This window comes from Phascolarctos cinereus, unplaced genomic scaffold (genome assembly GCF_003287225.1).
Source record: "Phascolarctos cinereus isolate Bilbo 61053 unplaced genomic scaffold, phaCin_HiC Scaffold_2;HRSCAF=192, whole genome shotgun sequence".
Lineage (NCBI taxonomy): Eukaryota > Metazoa > Chordata > Mammalia > Diprotodontia > Phascolarctidae > Phascolarctos > Phascolarctos cinereus.
Window position 1 is genome coordinate 394,933,059 of NW_027555625.1, and position 20,172 is coordinate 394,953,230.

General features: G+C 36.1%; 1 protein-coding gene across 2 annotated transcripts in view; it reads right to left on the bottom strand.

The window, feature by feature from the left end:
• Positions 1-20,172, bottom strand: part of GABRB2 (gamma-aminobutyric acid type A receptor subunit beta2) — a 261,118-nt gene that overhangs the window by 28,522 nt on the left and 212,424 nt on the right. Inside the window, exons 6-9 of one of the 2 annotated variants that reach the window (XM_020992408.2) lie at positions 14,728-14,865; positions 11,359-11,511; positions 10,053-10,297; positions 7,434-7,547 (exon numbers count right to left, since the gene is read on the bottom strand). In XM_020992408.2, coding sequence (XP_020848067.1) covers positions 7,434-7,547; positions 10,053-10,297; positions 11,359-11,511; positions 14,728-14,865 — 650 coding nt within the window. The remainder of the gene's footprint in view (positions 1-7,433; positions 7,548-10,052; positions 10,298-11,358; positions 11,512-14,727; positions 14,866-20,172) is intronic. The other variant, XM_020992409.2, reaches the window with a different exon arrangement.

Here is a 20,172-nt window from a genome sequence, read left to right on the forward strand (position 1 = left end):
ACATTATTCTCATCCAACCATGTTCATGACCCCTGTCTGTCTTACAAATTTACTCTCTGCTCCACCAGATCCACAGAGAAACCATGTATTTGGGGAGTTAATCCACTCAGCTTTGGAATACCTGTTCTGGTGTTGGCTGTGCTGATGGATGAATGAATAAGCACAGATTCCCATAATCTACTATATCTAGCCAGATCCAGAACTGATCATGCTTCCCATCCCAGACAATCATTTTATCTACACTGTTCTCAAAAGTGTAATTAAACCATTACTGCCATTACTTCTGGAGAGTATCTTTATGTTCTATGTCCTACTAAATCACCAATCCTTTGACTTCTCAAACCAAAACATCCCTTCCCGGCTATAACTCCTCTCTCTCTCTCTCTCTCTCTCTCTCTCTCTCTCTCTCTCTCTCTCTCTCTCTCTCTCCACACACACACACAGACACACACACACACACACACAACACACACTATTTATAAGTGCATATATGTATATCTGCATATCACTCCTCTATCATCTATCTCAAAGGAAGGGTCTACCTCTCTTCTGTATTTTAATTTCCAACATATAGTATAATACTTGGCACATGGTGGAAAGATAAAATCTGATAGATTTTCTGTGAGGTTTTCCATTCTCAAATCCTTAGCATGGGATAGGCTAGTGGATTTTCATAGAAAGTACCTCAGATGTCATCTATTACAACTCATTCCTGAATAAAAAAGACATTTACAATATACCTGAAAAATGGTCATTCACTACCACTCAAGGCAAAACATTCCATTTTTGGATAGATCAAAATGTTACATTGAACATAATTTCAAACAAAATTTGCTTCTTTGCAATTTTCTCACATCACTCCTAGTTCTGACCTCTAATGTCAAAAAGAGCAAGTCCAATCTCAAACACTGGAAGAAAAGCCCTATAATGCCCTATAAATCTTTTCTCAGCTAAAATAAGCCAAATTCCTGAAACTCATCATTATTCTGCATGATCTTGAAGACCTTCACCATCCTAGTTCTTTTCATCTAGTTGCTCTCCAATTCATTGATATCCTTCCTAAATGATGGTACCCAAAAATCAAACTCAATACTATATTATATGATGTTTTTGCTGCTGAGATGCTTATGTCATTGCTCAGACCAAGCTTGCCCAGGAGTTTGGGGATGGTCTGTGATAACCTTGGTATTTCACATTGCTCAGGGGGATGACTGAGTTAATCCTAATTATTGAGTATATATGTGTTGTATTCACTGGGGGCTGAATCCAAACCAATCCAACCTATAGAAATTAAACACGTAGTATGGTGAGGGTGTGGTGCTAGGTCCTAGTGATATTAAAACAACAACAACAACAATCTTATCCATGAAGTAGCTTAGAGTCTACTGATGGCAGACACAACATGCAAATACATAAATATCTTCAGGATAAGTTGAGGAGAAACCAGTGAGTACTAACAACTAAGGGCCTCAGAAATGGCTGCCTGTAGGAAGACATATGATCTCAGCCTTGAAGAAAACTAGGTAAATCAGGTGGTTAGGCTACATTTTATACCCTTTGGTGCCAGGGAAGAAAATTTTCCTTCTTAATTGAGACTAGCACTGTAGGCTTCCCTTACGAGTAACCTATACCCTGTTCTGAAAGTTATTTGCATGAAAATTATGCCAAGTACAAAGTAAACCTTAACTCATCTTTCCAAAGATCTGTCTCAAGTGTGAAAATGACATTTTAGGAAACAACAGGACAAGTAATAGCAATAGATTTCTGGAATTCTTTTTCAAACTCACAAAAAAGATTATAGCCCAGCCTAAACAGAAATTACATTTTCTTTTGTGTATAGAAATATCCATTTAAGTTGTTATTTATATTATATATTTATAGCATGTTATTTATATTGCTATTCTACTCTTCTCCCTTCTCTACTAGATCTTCCCCCAAAACCAGTCTCCAAAATCCTCTCAATTCTTCCTTATTACTGTATATGTATATATATGCATGTATGTGCTTACAAATATGTATATATATTATAAACACATTTTATATGTATATATATTATAAACACATATAAAACATACATATTTAAATATATAAAATCTCTCTATATACATACACACATATACATACATATGCATATATGTATATGTATGTGTGTGTGTGTGTATATATATATATATATATACACACATATATATATGTGTATGTATGTATGTATATGTATAAAATTTCCCTTTCTCCTCTTTCTAAATTCTCTTCCTGTTTCCAATCTGCCCTTTTTGCCTTCAGTCTATGGCACATACCAGCTGTGCGACTTTGGGCAAATCACAGCCACTCAGTGCACATGTCAATTCTCAAACACTATAAGCTACAGAATGGTGCTGACTTGTTTTGGTAGATGGAGCTTTAACATCCACAAACTCCCTTTACAAATGAAATGACAAATCAAGTCCTTATCTTCATATTACAACTCCAACAGAACTTTGGCTCCTTGAGATCAGAAAGCTTACCTTCCTCTGAACTCACACAACTTGTTACCTCTACCTCTCATTGGGCACTTATTCATACACTACATTATTTAATCTCGTAAGTGGTTTTCTTACACTATTATTTGATTTTTCACGTGTTTATATGCCTTTGTTTCTGGCAGTTCCTACTGAAGCTTAGTCCTCAATAAGCATTTGCTGAATTATTATTATCATTTTGATAATAGAGTCATAGCCTTTCTTTTGATTCCTATTGTGACCCAGGTTTAATATTTCTCAGCCAAATAGCTCAGGTGAGGTGGAATAGTCTATAACAACCATAAATAAAACAAATTGGACTGATCCACAAAGAGTTCAGACTCATAACCTTGGCCTTCATAGCACAGTGTACTATGTGGTCAACAAAGTATAGACCAGTGGTATGTCAAATTGGGAGTGCATAAAGCAGTACACAGAGCTCCACAGCAGCCAGGTAGGAACCTAGTTCTCACCAGGGTATGAATCATAAGGGAGCTCCCAGGAACAAAGATGCAGTAGTGTAGGACACTAAGCATGTTTGAGGGATACAAAACCGACTAACGGTGGCTACTGCAGTGAAAGAAAGTTGCAGAAATCTGCTGGGAGGAAAACTGCAAGCTTATTTAGCAAAAGACCCGATTTTAGGGTCCATTTGTGTTATATCTCCCAAGAAATCCCTTGTACCGATTAAATAAGCATCTGGAGCTACTGCAGGCTCCTTCTCTGTCAGTGTTTATAAAATGAGATCTAATTTCTCTGGGAAACTAATGATCATCCTAGCCACTTTGTCTTATAAAATAATTTAATATTAATAGAGTGATGGTTAATAAAAATTTAATGCAATTCCCATTGCTGCAAATGAATGCCACAGCAGCATCCTTTATGCAGCTTGTTGGCTTTGCCTAGTCTTTTTCTCAAGAATAAACTCTTTGAACCACATACTATATAACTCACTTTTATCTTAGTACCTAGTTCTAATTTAGCATCCAGAAGCCATGGCTTCCATGATTGAGCATTTATGGGACTCCATCCATCCCTCATTTCTCATTAAAAATTTATTTTTCTTTCCTTCTTTTTCTTCCTTCCTTCCTTCTTTCCTTCCTTCCTTCCTTCCTTCCTTCCTTCCTTCCTTCCTTCCTTCCTTCCTTCCTTCCTTCCTTCCTTCCTTCCTTCCTTCCTTCCCTTCCTTTATGTTTCAGGCATGACTTTGCCTGGTGCTGAGAGTAACATGGCAAATGATAGTATATAAAATGTGATGGCTTCACATGCCAATTCTATCTACTACATTTATGGTTGCAGGATCAGGTAGACAAAGCCAGTGTGGTTTCCAAGTTGACCCTACCAGAGGACACACACACAATACACACACAAGCATATATACACATACATACACATGCATGTATGTATGTATCTCTCCAGGAGAATCTGGTTTAAGGGAAATAGTGAGTAAACGTGAAGCTGCACCTTCTTAACTGAGCAAGAGGGAAAATAAAAATCTGACTCACTAATTACAAGTCACTAGAACTTCCAAAAATACTGACATAGTATTGGGAAAAGAACAATGAAGTAAGATAAAAGAGAGTTGGGTTCAACAGTCCTTGCTCTACCACTGATTCATTATGTGATTATGGATCAATCACTCTGTGCTTTAGGTTCCTCATCTATAAAATGGGCTAATAATTCCTCATTTATTTATCTCAGTGGGCATCATATGGATAGGGAATAGACCTTCTATTGCATTGGTATAGGAAATACCGGGTGAGAAACTTTCTTTAACCATGTAAGTTGGCATCTTCTCAGTATCTTGGAATCTTAGAAAGCATTTGATAGCAGAGAAGTAAAACTTGCAGTGCAAAACTCCTGAGTGCAGCCCAGTCGAGTTAAAATGGAATTAGGGAACATTAAACAAAATAAATGAAAATACAATAAAATATAATACTAATTTTTGTTTTTTTAAAGTCATTATGCAGCTCACAGGGATCCATGTCTATTTGAGTTTAACCCCACAATAACCTAGAACATGGAGAAAAAAAATTATTTGCCTGGCATCACATATTAATTAAGTGTTAGAGGCAAGCCTGGAACCCAAATACTCCTGCTTTCAGGACCAGTTTTCTTATCCACTAAGTTGTTTCTCCTGCCGGTTAGATAATGGGAATAAATGAAATGATAGAATACTAGAATGTTTTGACTAAGGATGTTAAAGGTCATCTAGTTTAGCTTTCTAATTTTATAGATGAAGCAAGTGAGTCGTCAGAGTACTGACCTTGCAAAGAGTTCCACACATTCTCATTGCTAGACACTGGCCTAGTGAGGACTAGAATGTGGGTCACCTTTGCACTCTCATTCTGGTGCTGTTCCCTCAGTTCCACCCCTGTCCTATCATACCTAATTTCTTTATGGCTTTATCCCCACCATGAGGATCCATATTTAGAAGAAGTCCTGAAGGATTCTTTACATAATTTTTATTTGCCACACTTTCCCTGCTAGCATGTAGATACTTTGAGGGTAGAGGTCTTTTCTTATTCATTTTTATTTCTCCCACAAAACTCAATATGCCCTTCTAGCACAGCACTTTCTGTTTAGAATATGCTCAGTAAATAATTTGTTATTATTGTTTTCAAATACTAGTTCTCCCTATTTTGCCCAGGCTCAAAGTATAGAAGTTATTTATGGGCTGAATGCCAAATTACTTATCAGCCCAATCCCACTCTGACTGGCATGGGAACTCTGACCTGTTCCATTTCTAGCTTGCCCCTCCTTCAGCATCCTGAGACCCTCTTCCTTCTACAGGATCATACTGAACTTAGTGCATACACTTGTTTGGCTTAATCTGTGAGCTCCTGAGTGAAGAAATCTGCCAGCCTCAGTTTCCCTAGTAGCAGGGGTTACAGGTATGTACTACCATGCTCACCTTAGTAAATGATTGTTAATCTAAATTACTGAATTATTCTGGTCTAATGATATAAAGTTGAATAGGAGAAGAGTTGAGAGGAAGGAAGAAAAAAAAGATAAATGTGGGCATATCCTATTCAGACTCTTAGTTGAAATATAAGATTTGTATATCTAATTTTTTAAAAGCAAGTTTTTCAAGTTGCTATGTGGCTACACAGTATAGCTTTAATTATACCACATTTCACTCTGATCAGTATCTGTGACCTAGGCAATTTGGATACTCATGATTACGTATGCAATAAAAATGAACACAAGTAATCCATATGCATTCGTGTACATAGAACTGAAAAGAAAGAGTCAGAAAATTTTCAAACTGATAAAAGGTAAAATAGTTAAATGAAGAAGATATTAAAACGCTTATTTCAAGGAATGATATTGAACCTTTAGGCAAACACACTTTCTGTTAAGTTCTAGACCACATTTTGTCAAATTAGGTAATAAGTCTCAAAAACTCAAAAAATAAATTAAAATATTAAGATATTAATAAATATAAATCACCAAGTATATTAGGTACATTAAGACTTGTAAGCCAGCAAATTTAGCAGTTAGTGCCCTAGAAAAATAAACTTTCTATATACAATGTCCTCATAATCAGAGAAAGCTGCTGAACATCAAAATGGAAGTAACAGTCAACTTAAAAGTAGAAAAGTCATTTAAAGAAATCTGACCCTCTAGTTTTTGTATATTTTCATCCATTTCAACTGTTTTCAACACAGATCTGAACATTTTCTCACATACATTGCATTCTACATGAGTAAGATTTAATTTATTCAAAGAAGAATCCTTGAGGCTTCGATTTACTTCATCAATGTAAAATAGAAGCTCCATTTTGAAAACACCAGCATTGTGAATTAGATACCCTTGAGCTAATATAGCTGGTCAATAAATACTTATTGAATGAATGAATGACCACAAAACACACAATATGTTCTTTGAAGTATCTTTCCAAATTTAGGTATCTAAAGAACAATGCTGAGAAAATGTATAATATGGCACCTATAAATTGGAAGCCCCATCTTTCAACTGTCATAAGAAATATTTTAAAATTACTCCTACATAGAGCAGAACTCAGTAGCAAATGTAACATCAAAGGCAGCGAATAAGATATCATGAAGCCTGTGATCTCGTCACATATTAACATGGAACAAACTTAAAGAGACATGGAAAATTTAGGACAATAATGAAAGAGTATTAAGCATCAAGTCCTTATAGGAAAAGGGTCAACAACAGCCAATTTTACAAAAAGATGGTAGGGGAAGTCTTATTAGAAAATATTATTATGTGGCTGGAGTTAAATTTATAGAATACATGAAAAAATAATCCAAAATTGAGACTATATGAATATTGCATGACTATATTGTAATCCCCAGCCGAAAATCAGGCTCTTCTGGGGGCTATGGGAAATCCATTGAAGTCAAGAAATCTGACAGGACAGAAACTCGACTGTTTCTTCTCACCTGTTATGATAATGGATCTGAATCTGCCATGGTAACATTCATGTCAAAACTAAATGAAAATGAAGTGACAAGGACTTGATGCAAATTTAACATTTCCTGTACATAAATATATAACTTCAGGCTAGAAGACACATTACCATTAGAAACTGAGAATACCCATAAAAGAAAATTTAACCCCCACCCCTAACCTCTAACAAAAGAAAACATGAAAATGGAACCATGTCCATGAGTCTTATCTTTGCAATACAGTTTTTTTTAATGATGAGAAAGAATCTCAATATGATCCATTTGATTAACTAGGCCTTGTGCTGTAAACAACAAGGCTATATTATGAACAACCCCTCATAATCCCTCTAGGGTCTCTTTATTACAATTGATCACTGTGAAAATTTTAGCAGATAGAATATATCTGGATGCCAATGAGGCATTTGCTAAAGCACCATACATTATCTTAAGGGAACAGCTAATACAAATTGGCTCCAACAAAAATACAAATAAATGGATCAAAAACTGGCTATCTAACCGTATACAGAGAGTAATCGTAATTGGTAGTCCGTCTAGTTGGGGAGAGGTTTCCAGTAGGGTCCCAGAGAGATCGATATTGGGTCCCATTTTGTTTAATATCTTTATAAAAAATCTGGAAGACAAAGTAGAGAATGTGCTAATTAAGTTCACTGATACTGCTAGATTGGATTGGTGGTCAAAGTTAGCTTGGATATAAATAAATGCAAATGGTCTTTCAAAGCTACAATAAAAGACCACAAAGTACCAGAATGGGATTTTTACTTAGTTTCTCCCTAATACATCATCTTTATCTCATTGTACAATCAGTACTGCTCAGTGCCTTTAAACTGCAAATAGCTCAAGTTTACCAGTAAAGACAAGACACAAACTCACAACATAAAGACAAGGCCCCAAGTCTCCATCATTCTCGGTTGCATATTACGTAACATGAAAGAGCAAAGTGAAAAGAAGCTTATGTGAAAGACCTTGGTGCATATTTAATTGGAAAACTATAGTCAATATGTACTATTATAGTATTAAATAGCAGTAGTATAGAAAAAATATTGGGATTTTTCAGAGAGGCAAGGGCCAGGACAGCAAAAGGGCAGCCATATATAATGAATTGGATAGAGAAAGAAAGAGGAGTGCATATATAGTTAGGTATTTCTACAAAAAAGAAATTGAGGAGGTATAAGAAAATCTGATCATCTGGAAGTAATTGAAAGATAAAAAAGATAAGGGTAGAAGAAATACAGTTAGGAAAATAAAGTAGGAGCAAATTAGAATCATCACAAGAAGAAAATGTTAGACTATTTGGGAAGAATCAATAGAGTTCTGTATAGAAATGTCATTTGTAGAACATTCCATTTATTGAAGTAGGATAATCAAAAAGAATTCTATGAAGCTATTAAAGGGCATAGGACTGATGAAAACTTAGATATTTTTCACCTCAAATAGCAGTATAAATCCAACTGATTAAGTAAGTGATACTTGCTTTGACTAAGGGTTCTCAGTTTTCATAGTCAGAAAGGGATTTTCGTGCATAATCAATTGAATAAAAGTGACTTGAAGATTTATTTGTAATTATTTTCTTTTCTGGAGGTTCAGTTGCTAATCCATTCCCATCTATTCAGAGCTGTGTGACTTTAAGTAAGTCATTTCATCTATTTAGGCATCAGTTTCCTTATCTGTAAAATGAAGGGTTGGAAGAGATAACCTCTAAGGTATCTTCCAGTTCTAGCATTCTATGTTCTTAGATTCAATCTAATTCTAATATTCTATTGTTTGAGCTCAAATAACATTGGAAGATTATTTCTCCCCTCCTCACCCAAAGTCATGCTATAATCTGGATGTACCAAAGCAGTAAAAACACTTAAATCAGGGTTTTTTAACTTTGTGTGTGTGTGTGTGTGTGGTGTGTGTGTGTGTGTGTGTGTGTGTGAGATGGGCCTTTCTGGCAGTCTGGTGAAGCCTACTTATGGAATCCTTCTTAAAATAGTTTTAGTCACTGAAGGAAATGCTAAATTTCCATTAGTTGTTAGTGAAAATAAAGACATAAATGTTTTTCCATCCAATTTCAGGAACTCTGAAAGTTAGCTATGAACTTCCTGGGGGCCTAGGGACTCCTCAGAAGCCCTTACTAAGATGACTGCTGGGAACTAAGGAACTTGGAAAGTTACTGCTTACATTTTGTGTACTCCAAGGAATGAAATTTCTTAACAAGAAATGGAGTGACATTATTCATGATAGTGATAACATTAACAGTAATGACAAAATCCTATATGGAGAATGATGGGAACTGCCTCTGACCTCCTTCCAGAATGAGATAAAATCAGTAATCAGAGGTGTTTGGAATCTCTGCACACTGTGACCATCACCTTTTAGCTAATTATGATGGACCCAGGTGTTCTTACCTCAGAAACAATTGGAAAACTTTGAAATAATTTTTCTATGGATTTCCTAGCAAACACATTTGAGATATGCTTCATTCAATTTTTTAGACTAACTACTACGGTGAAAAGCTACCAATCAAATCATCTTTTAGTAAAGACAAATATATATTTTGTTGGCTGTGGTATGTGAGGGACACAGACACACTGCTCCAGGAGGTTGTAGAGTACAGTTTAAATGAGGCAAGAATCTGCACTAATATCCTTTGTATCATGAGGAACCATTTAAAACAGAGTGTAGGATCAACAATAAAAGCCTAGCTTTGTTGAAATTCTGATCCAGGGAAATAAGCTCTCTCTTATTCTGGTAAATTTTAAGAACAGGCTAGATATCTATTTGAGAACCAGCCCCACCAGGGAACAAGATAGACTAATTCTTTTTTGATAGCGTATATGCCTTGATGGTGTATATGCTTGACTAATGATTCTGGGACTCTCTTGATTCTCCCTCTTAGTTCAATCGGTTATAAAACTATCAATTACTTTAAGCCTAAAATTAACAAATTAAACGCAAATAATCATGAAAAATGTAATGGACAAAAGTGACTGAGGATCATGCTATCTTAACTGATTTAGATTCATTCTAAAATTCTATCTTATGATATACTTGTTTTTTCTCTCAAGTAATACCATGTCTATAGTAGGGAAATTAAAGAGATAATTTGAAGTAACATTGTGGGATTATTTACCTTGTTGACATCCATGCGCAATTTCTCATTGTTGGCATTGGCAGCTTTTTCAGCTGCTTTCTTTTGACGCTGGGGTCCCCTACCAAAGAAGATGTAGTTGACCAATGCATACTCCAGCAGTGCCATGAACACAAAGACAAAGCACCCCATAAGATACATGTCAATGGCTTTCACATAAGGAATTTTGGGGAGAGTTTCTCGAAGATGAGTATTGATGGTTGTCATTGTGAGTACAGTGGTAATTCCTGAAAGAACAAGAAAATTACATTAAATATGCTAACTCAAATCCCTTGCTATTATTCTTTCTAGAATGTAAGATCCACGAGGAAAGAGACTGTATATGATTCTTCTTTGTATCCCCTATGGCATAGCTCTGGGCACAGAATGGGCATTTAAGTATCAGTTGAATTGAATCATCATATTTGGAAAAACTTTGTCATAAGACATGCTAAGACATTAATGATTTCTCCATCATCATGTCTTTCTCTGACAATCTGACATTTCGTCTCTGACAATCACACTGAGAATGTTCTGTTTGTAAGCCTGATTACCCTCAAAGAGGTTTGCAGGAAAGTATCATTTCCTTTTTCTTTGATCTCAGGAGCTCTGTGTATAGTAAATGATGTTCTTTGAGGAGCACAGTGGAACGTTCCTATGCTATCTTTTCCTTCACAGTTAAGTTTTTGTCTGATGCCGTTCTACTTCCAGTATAATGGTAATTATTTTATGTGATCTTGATATTAAATAAATTTGCTACTACCAAAATCCCCAGGAAGCATAATTCATTACTGTCTCTTTCCCCTTCTCTCCCCTCCCTCTGATGTAATAACTTGAACTTTCTTGAGAATAGGATAAGCTATGATGGCTTTGCTTTAATAGCATGCCTATTTTGGTACCTCCTGCCATCTAAACTCTGAACAAAATACTGTAGAGACTTAGAATTTGATCTTTTTTCATCTTGTAAGTTATTAAATATACACCATTATATTTTTCTGTTTCTCACCCATAAAATAGGTTGACCGATATGTGTTAAACAGGTACCATGAAATAATTGTGTGAATAACGTTATATGAAATATGCCTCAATAATAACATCAACATGATGGGACTAATTTCATTACCAAAAACCATAGGCTTAACTAATTCTGACATGAAAGAGTCTTAATTTGTGCTTAATTGATTTAATGCTGAATCAGATTGCCCAAGCCCTAACAGCCAAATCATCTTAGCATGTCCTGATCTGGTTTCATCATGCATCATAAGTTCAAGGCAAAGCAAATTCATCAAGTTACATGAAAATGGCCTACCTAAAGCTACTCGTGCTGCTGAGGCATCATAGTTAATCCAGAAGGAAACCCAAGAGAGAATAGTAATCAGAATGGAGGGCATGTAGGTCTGCAAGATGAAGTATCCGATGTTTCTCTTAAGTTTGAAGCTGAGGGACAGCCTGGGGTAAGAGCCTAAAAGAGAAGGTTTAGGAACCATCACTATCATCTGATATCTTTGAAGTGCCTGCTATCATTAAAATATAACAATCTGCTTGCACATCTCTTCTCCACACATAGTTATAGATCCTTATTGCTCTCGGGCAAGAAATGCTTCTTGTGTGAATAGGGGATCTGAGTTCAGAGTTTTTGATGAAGAAAAAGTGGTTTAGGTATAGTGAACTTGAAATGGGGGATAGCTAGGTTTGACTTCTGACTCCACACTGGTGACCCTGGGGAAGTAATAGCTCACATTTATATAGTGCTTACTATGTGCTAAGCATTGCACTAAACACATTAAAATCATTATCCCATATGATACTTACAACAATCCTGGGAGGTAGATGCTATCATCATCACCATTTTACAGAGGAGAAACTGAGACAAATGGATTAAATAGTTTGCCCGGGGTCACAAAGGTAGTCAATGTCAGAGGCTGGATTTGAATTCAGGTTTTCCTGATTCCAGGTCCTATGCTCTATATACAATACCACCTATCTGCAGTTACTTAACCTCTATGAACCTCAGTTTATTTAGCCATAAAATAATCCTAATAACTGTACCTGTCTCCTAGGAATGTTGGGAAATAAACAGTCTTTAACACCTTGCTATCTGAATTTGTTCCCACCACTCTGGAAATAACATTTTCCAAAGCCAGTAATGACCTAAGTCCAAAGAGATTTAATTTTTTGCTGTTGTTCCTTTCTGAAGCCTTTGACATTACTAACCATCCCTTCATCCTAGACAACCCTATTCCCTCAGCTTTCCTGACAATGAGTTTTTTTCAATTCTTCTCTGATTACTACTTTTTTTACTTCTTTGCCAAATCCTCTTCCCATTCTGACTACTTGAATATGGATGTCTCCTCTAAATTCTATCCTGGATCCTCTGTTCTTTCTATATTGGCTCTCCCTTATTGATCTCAATCATTCCCACTAAATTATTAGCTCTATAAATATCACCCATCTCTCTATATTTATCTCTTCTTCCTATCCTACAGGCTTTCCTCAATGATGTAGTCCTACATCATTGCCTACAGACATTTGGTAGATATCTCCAACTACAGCTTCTAACTTTGATTTTTGAAGATGGGAAGGAAAGGAGTAAGGAATAAATATTTATTTAGTGCCACTACATGCCAGGTGCTGTGATAAGTGCTTTACCAATGTTATCTCATTTGATCCTCACAACTACCCTGGTAGATAGGTGCAATTATTATCCCCATTTTATAATTGGGGAAACTGAGGCAGAAGTTAAGTGACTTGCCCATCTCATAGCTAGTGAGGAGCATGGATTTGAACTCAGGTCTTCCTGACTCCATGCTCACTGATCTAACTACTACATCACCTAATTGGCTCATCTTGGTCATTCAGGCTCCTACCCTTCAAATAATCTTTGACATTTCCTCTTCCCATTCCCAGATGTTCAATAAATTGCAACGTATATTGATCCTACCACTGCAATATTTCTCAGTTTTTTCACCACCTTGCTCTGGCCTTCATTTCATCTCATCTCACTGGTAGCATTAGAATAGTCTCTTAATTCATCTTGCTTCCTCCAATCTCTCATCTACTCAGTACATCCCTCTCATGCCAGCTTAGGTAATTTCCTTAATTCATGACTCTAGTCATATCACTTCTCTGTACAAAAACCTTTGGACATTCCCTACCTATTACAAAATAAAGTAGAGAATCTCTGGCATGTCACTGTAAGCCCTACATAGCATGATTTTGATCTGTCTATGCAATCTAACCTGACCCAAGTTTTTTAGAAATTTCTGTCTCCAATTATTGTTCAATGCCTTCCAAACCCAGCCTGTGCCTTATTCATTCCAGGCAAGAGTAAGAATTGGTGGTGATGGGATTTGGGGGGTATTACCCAAACATGGCACTGCATTAAAATGGCTCCAAAGACAAACTGATAGAAAAGGAGAAAAAACAAATATTCTGAAAGAAAGCTTCATATTGCTTCCTTAGGTCTAACTGAAGTTAAAACTAAACTAGAGAACTAAAGTTACAAGAGGAAATTCAGGGATGAAGGCATTGATGAGGGACATCCTAAAAGTTTAGAAGCCTGGGAGGAAGTGGAGATCTATTTCCCTCAATCCTTTCTCCAATCTGGCAGTCATTTGGATTTTGTCCACCATTATCATGCTGCAGTTTCAAGTAACTCTCTTGGACAAAAAGGAGTTGGAACATCACCAGAAGGAGAATGGTAAAGGCAGCTGACATTGGATCAGCTGTGTATACAAGATCTCATTTCCGTTAGACTTCCCTGGATCAGGATCAGGCCCATGCACAAAGAAGATGTTCCTCTGGACTGATTATTTGTCATTGAATGAATAGCTTAGGATTTAAAATCTTTTTCTGCACCCTTCTTCAACTGTGCAAAGAAAACATAAAACTATGATTATAAGACTGAGCTTAGCCATCAGAAACACTAATGTTGTTGATTTTCTTTTCTTCTTTGCACCAAGGGATGGTCTGACAAAGCTTCCTGGCAGTAGAGCAGAAAAGGGCTATTTAAAGAGGCACTGAGGTACTCTTAAAACACACACAATCAATCTGAATAAACAAAACAAAAACAAATTCTACCAGATTGGTCTTTTTATCAGCTGGCTTTTCTTGGCTTGATTCATTATCTGACATGGTGGACTTGCCCTTAAAACATTTTAACAGTTTCCACCAACTAAGCGTATTGAAGAATTATCACCAAGTATAGGGATAATCCAAACCAGTGTTTGAATTACTCGACCTCCAATGCTTCAAATAGTTCTAAAGCACCTCTCCCAAAGTTGAATCTAATCCCTGTACTCAAAGCAGTGGTAGGTTAAAATATTTAGGTTGGCAGAAATTTTTCCATTTTCCCCACCTCCACTCCACCACAAATCTTGTCCCAAAATACCCTCTTGATTTTTTACTTTTGACAATTTTATTACTCTTTACTTGTTCTACTTGATTGAAAAAAGAGGTCAAACTCAAAATAGTGTGGAACTTTTGTACAATAATTCATCATAGAGGAGACTGGAATTTTTAGTGTTAAATGATTTTTAAATATTCCTTATTATCAGTAGAATTCATTCATCTTGTATCCTGTCTCCTCTGATACCACCAGAGAGTTACATGTATCCACCTCCTTCCCATCCCTTGTAGAAGATACCCTTTCCCCTTTCCCCTTTTCATCAGTACCAACCTGTGGAGAAAACAACCTTCTTGGTAATCAGTTTGTAATCAACAATAGAGAACTGTGGCAATTCTATCTTTGTCACTCCTGTCACTGCATTATCATCTCCACGCCAGTAAAATTCTATGTCATCAGTTGTATAGCCATCTGTTAAAAGAAAATAAGAAAAAATATATTCTTAATACATAACATATTTCACTGAAACCCCATGACAAGAAGGGGGAAAAAAACAGTTAAGCTGTTAGGATAGGATCTGTGCAGAGTCATATTCCTTCTAAGTACAAATCACAAAATCTGGGGCCCTTTTGCCATGGGGTATTATAACATCTGGCCATCAGCTTTCATGTGCCTGCAGAAGTGTTTTTTCAGTCCCAATTTTTGAAATCAGAAAACAAAACCCAGCTGTCTTTGTTTCAGTTTGAAGAGCAAATGTTTATATGACAGTACTTCTAGGACGTGTCCCATAATCAAACGAAAGGTAAAAATACCTTTTCTTTGGCTGTATTTCTTATTCCTTTTGTTTTAAACTATATTTGTGATTTGTTTGGTATGGGAAATTTTCAGTGAGGAACTCTGTACTAATGCTCATTGGCAGTGCTCTCAAACTTAGGATCTTAGAGCAGAGGTTCTTCCCCTGAGGTCCATGACTTTCAAAAATATTGATAACCTTATTTCAATAGAATTGGTTTCCTTTGTAAGCCTATGCACTTTATGTTATGCATTGAAAAATATTATTCTGAGAAGGGCTTCATAGGCTTCACCAGACTTCCAGAGGGATCTGTCACACACACACTCACACACACACACACACACACACACTCTCATACACACACACACACACACACACACACACACACACACACACAAACAAACAAAACTAATTAGGCCTTAGAGAAATGCCTGGAGGTACTGAGAAGTTAAATGGAATACTTCAGAGGTAGAAAGATGTAGTAGTAAAGACTTGGTGATGAAGTAAGTCCTTTGACATCAACTGTCTCTCTACATGCTTGTAACAACCCTGTAAAGTAGGTAGGATAGGCATTGTTCTTTTTCTGCAGATGAAAACAAGGCACAGAAAGATCCTAAGGGACTTGCTTAACGTCATTCACTTGGTATCTGCTAGGAATAGAATCCAGGATTTCTAACTACTGGTTCTATGTTCTTTCTAGGGAGATAGAATGATCCCATGGAAAGAATGCTAGATTTGGAGTCTAAAGACCTCAGGTTCAAAGCAAGCTCTTCCGCTTAGTACCTGCATGACCTTGAGCAAGTCTCTTTCTCCAGGCCTTAGTTTTTTCATCTATACAATAATGGGATTGGAATAGGTGACACCGAAGATCCCTTCCATCGCTAATCCAACAATCCTGGGAGCTTTATTGCCTCCCAAGTGACTGTCCCACTTCCAAAAAGGATAGGAATCACTGTCTTGAGATCCTAGGAATCAGACATAAGAAATAGCTCTCCTTTCTAGTTGATGAAGTGCTTTCCTTCATAATACTCAATTAAAACTCTATTTTAATGTCTCATTGTGACATGATTCTGGGCCCTCAAAGACCACAGCAGGGGTGTACAAGCTCTGGTGCATGTTCCCAATGAGAAGGGCTCTATGTCTGGAACCTAAGAACTAGCATAGCTCTAAACACCCATTTTGTTTTAAACTATGTTTGTGATTTGTTTGGTATGGGGAATTTTCAGTGAGGAAAGGGGAAGGGGGAAGCATGAATCAGGTACCATGCTAAGTGCTTTACAAACATTATCTCCTTTGATCTTCCCAACAGCCCTTTGAGGTAGATGCTATTCTTATCCTAACTTGAAGGTTGAAGGAAATTGAGGCAGGCAGAAGTTGTATGATTTGGTCAGGGTCACGTAGTTAGTAAGTGTCTGAGGCCGCATGTGAACTTTGGTCTCCTTGACTCCAGGTAGTGAGGTGGCACAGTGGATAGGGTTCTAGGCCTGGAAGACTCTTCTTCCTGAGTTGAAATCTGACCTCAGGCATTTATTAGCTGTGTGACCCACAGCAAATCATTTAACTATGTTTGCCTCAGTTTCTTCACCTGTAAAATGAAGTGGAGAAGAAAATGGCAAACCACTCCAGTAGCTCTGCCAAGAAAACCCCAAAATGGAGTCACAAAGAGTTGGACATGACTGAAAAATTACTTAACAACAACAACAACAACAACAACAACAACTTATAGATTCCAGGTCCACAGGTCTATGTCTGTGCTGTCTAGTTGCCTTCACTAAGTACCACAAAGCTTACTGTCACAATATTGGCCACCAGGTCATTTACTTATTTGTCCATTCATTCATTCATTCATTTGTTTGTTTTGATCATGGCAACTCATAAAATGTGAAAATATTCTTCAGGGATCTTCCAAATTATAAAAATTCCCATAACAACAAAGTTAGATTGGTAGTATAAGTATTATTATCCTTAATTCACAGATGAAGAAACTGAGGCTTAAAAATTTAAAGAAGCTTGCTTAAGTTCACTCAGTTTAGAAGTGACAGAGACCAAGATACAATAAATATCATGTCTTCTGAGTACAAATCTATTGCTTTTTCCACCATATAACACTAGTGTTAAATGTAAAAATTTCAGTTATGAGGTAGTAAGATGAAAACATTTAGGAATAGCAGTTCCAAATAAGATTTTCATCAACTGTGTTTTAAAATGTTTCAAATGTTGGTGGTAATCATATATGAAATGATGATTTTATTTTGTAACTTCATTCTAATTTTAAATTGTTCCCCCAAATTCAGAATATACATTTGGTTCTACATTTTTTATTAGTCTAAAAACAGAATGCATTCACTAAAATGGGAAGAAGATTTAGAGAACACAATACAAAAGAAACTTTAAAAAACAGACTCTGTGTAATAGGAACAAGAATTTCCTGAAACAGCTTCCTCCCTCTAGGCAACCTGATTGGCCATAGTTTCCTGATTTAGCTTTTCAATTTGCATGCATAAAAGGTCCCAGTCCTGAGTAGTGGGTGTCTCTCAGACTGGCTGTGTGCCTGAGACTATGCAATTCACCATCTCCTGAGGATTGACTGACAAGACATGTTTCAGTGGAAACAGAGTGGGGTGGGGGTTGGGGTAAAGGGTGGAAGGTGGAGATGGTTGCATCTAAAGAAACTGTCTCGGTTTCCTTCTTGTAGATACTTGCTGGGTCAGAGCAAAGTACACCTCTTCATTCGTTAATTGTCTAGTGACTTCTTTTAACATTTAACCTGAACAGGGAACACGACTTATAGCCACGTATGCACAGATCACAACACAAAGTCCCAACAATATTCTTGTCGGAGAGTATGCCTCAATCTACAGTTAAAAATAGAGAGGTCAGTGAATATGAAAAACCTGGAGACTCAGCATAATATCAACTAGAGAGATTTAGATCTCTATTGACATAAGCAACTTGGAAAATTATAGTACTTAAAATTACATACGTATAAAACATGTATATATGTTCATACATAAATGTGCATGTATACACGACAAATACACATATGACTAAAATAAACATATGTAAAATATTCATATGCATTCCGACACATAAACATATACAATATACAATATATTTTATGTGTGTATGTGTATGTACATATATCTGTATATATATATATATATATATATATATATATATATATATACACACACACACACACAAACACACACAGAGAATCATAAGATCTTAGCACTGGAATGGACCTCAGAGATCATCTAGTCTAAGTACCTAGTTTTACTGAGGAAGAAACTGAGGTTCAATTTGTCTAAGGCTCATAATAAGATTGTGGTAGAACTGGAATGAGAACTATACTGGGCTACTTCTTTCTGAGTTTGTTACATATTGGTGATGGACATCTGAATAGAAAATTAAAATAAACCAGCTTTCTAATTAAAGAATAGAAGTGTTTGTAAAAATATCCAAATATTTCATATCATGCAGAGAAAACATCTGTATTTTTATATATATTTTTCATTTTATCGAGATGTTTAATGTCATGAAGGCACAGCTGTCATATTAAACACTGCTAATAAATTCCTAGAAAATTAATCTAAAGTTACTCCAGAATATATTTATATTTGCTATTGATAAAAAATTTTTTGATAGTGATGAAAATTTAAGTTCAGAGACTTATAGACCCATTCTGTCACTTTAAACAAAACCTATCTGTCTATTTCTTTCATAATACACACATTTATGTAAATTCTAAGGTGACTGAAATGAAAGTGAAAGAGCTCTACAAAGTGAATGGAAACTGAAGACAAAACACTTGAACATTATTCTGATGTCAAAGGTAATGGAAGCCCTTTGGACAATGACCAACACTTCATGACTACTACTCATTCAACAGTCTTCTCTCTCCATCCTCAATTCTTATTGGATCATTCAACTGTGGAATGTTGCACAAGGTAGGAAAACAGCTGCACCATCATCAATTCCAAAAGATGAGAGCTCAGCAATTCATAAGGGTACAAGAGAGGTCAAGTACAGAAGGCTATTTGACAGAGATGATTAGTTTAACTCAGGCTCCATATTGCTTTTCTCCTATAAATCTGTTCTACAGCACCTATGAATTAAGCATCCTCTAAAAGTGAATGATGCTTTTAAAATTCTAAGGGAGGTGCTCTGGCTTTCAGTAGGATGGTAGATAGATGAGCTTTAAGAATAATGGCAAAAGGGAAAAGTAATGGGATTTCTTAAAAAGGTTTGACAGTGAGGACATACTGCATTTCCTCATTAACCTACTGTGATTTAAATACACCTCATATTTTATTCATGGGGTTCAATACTGAGTCATTACATAGTTTTGAGTAATTTTGTGTTATTACTGTTAGAAACTTCCCCCACATATTGAAGTGGTTGGCATAAAGAAGAAAACTCCAATTGGAATACATATTCAATTAGTTACAGGAATGTTTTAAAGAAGCTGCTATAAGTCTTTGATCAGTAAAGATAAAAATGGAAATGTACAAACACAGTAACTATGCAAGAAATTTAAGTTATACATTTCTTCCCTTAAACATTTGTATAAAAAGCTATTATTTGAGATTTTAGGGGAAGAGATGTCATTTTGCTGAGGAACGTAATTGGAAATGTTCAGTTGATTGTAATACTATCTTGTTATGTAACAAAAAGATACTTTTTCCTGCATGTCTATCATTTTCTTTCTATTCAAAATTTATGCTACAGGAAGTTCTTCAGCCTTTTGCATAGAGCTTAATACTGAAAAACAAATCAATCTGCACCAAAGTATTAAGCAAATGGGAGGTAGGAGGAATATAGCACAGCAGTAGTATGGACATTGTTTCATTCAAGATTCTTCTAAATGTACAATGGAAGGCTAAAGCCAGTTAGAATCAATCCCGATCAGCTGTGTACCATCCAATGGAATATATAGAACTTCACCAGGAAGTCTATATTCAGAAAGCACTTGCTCTCCAGAT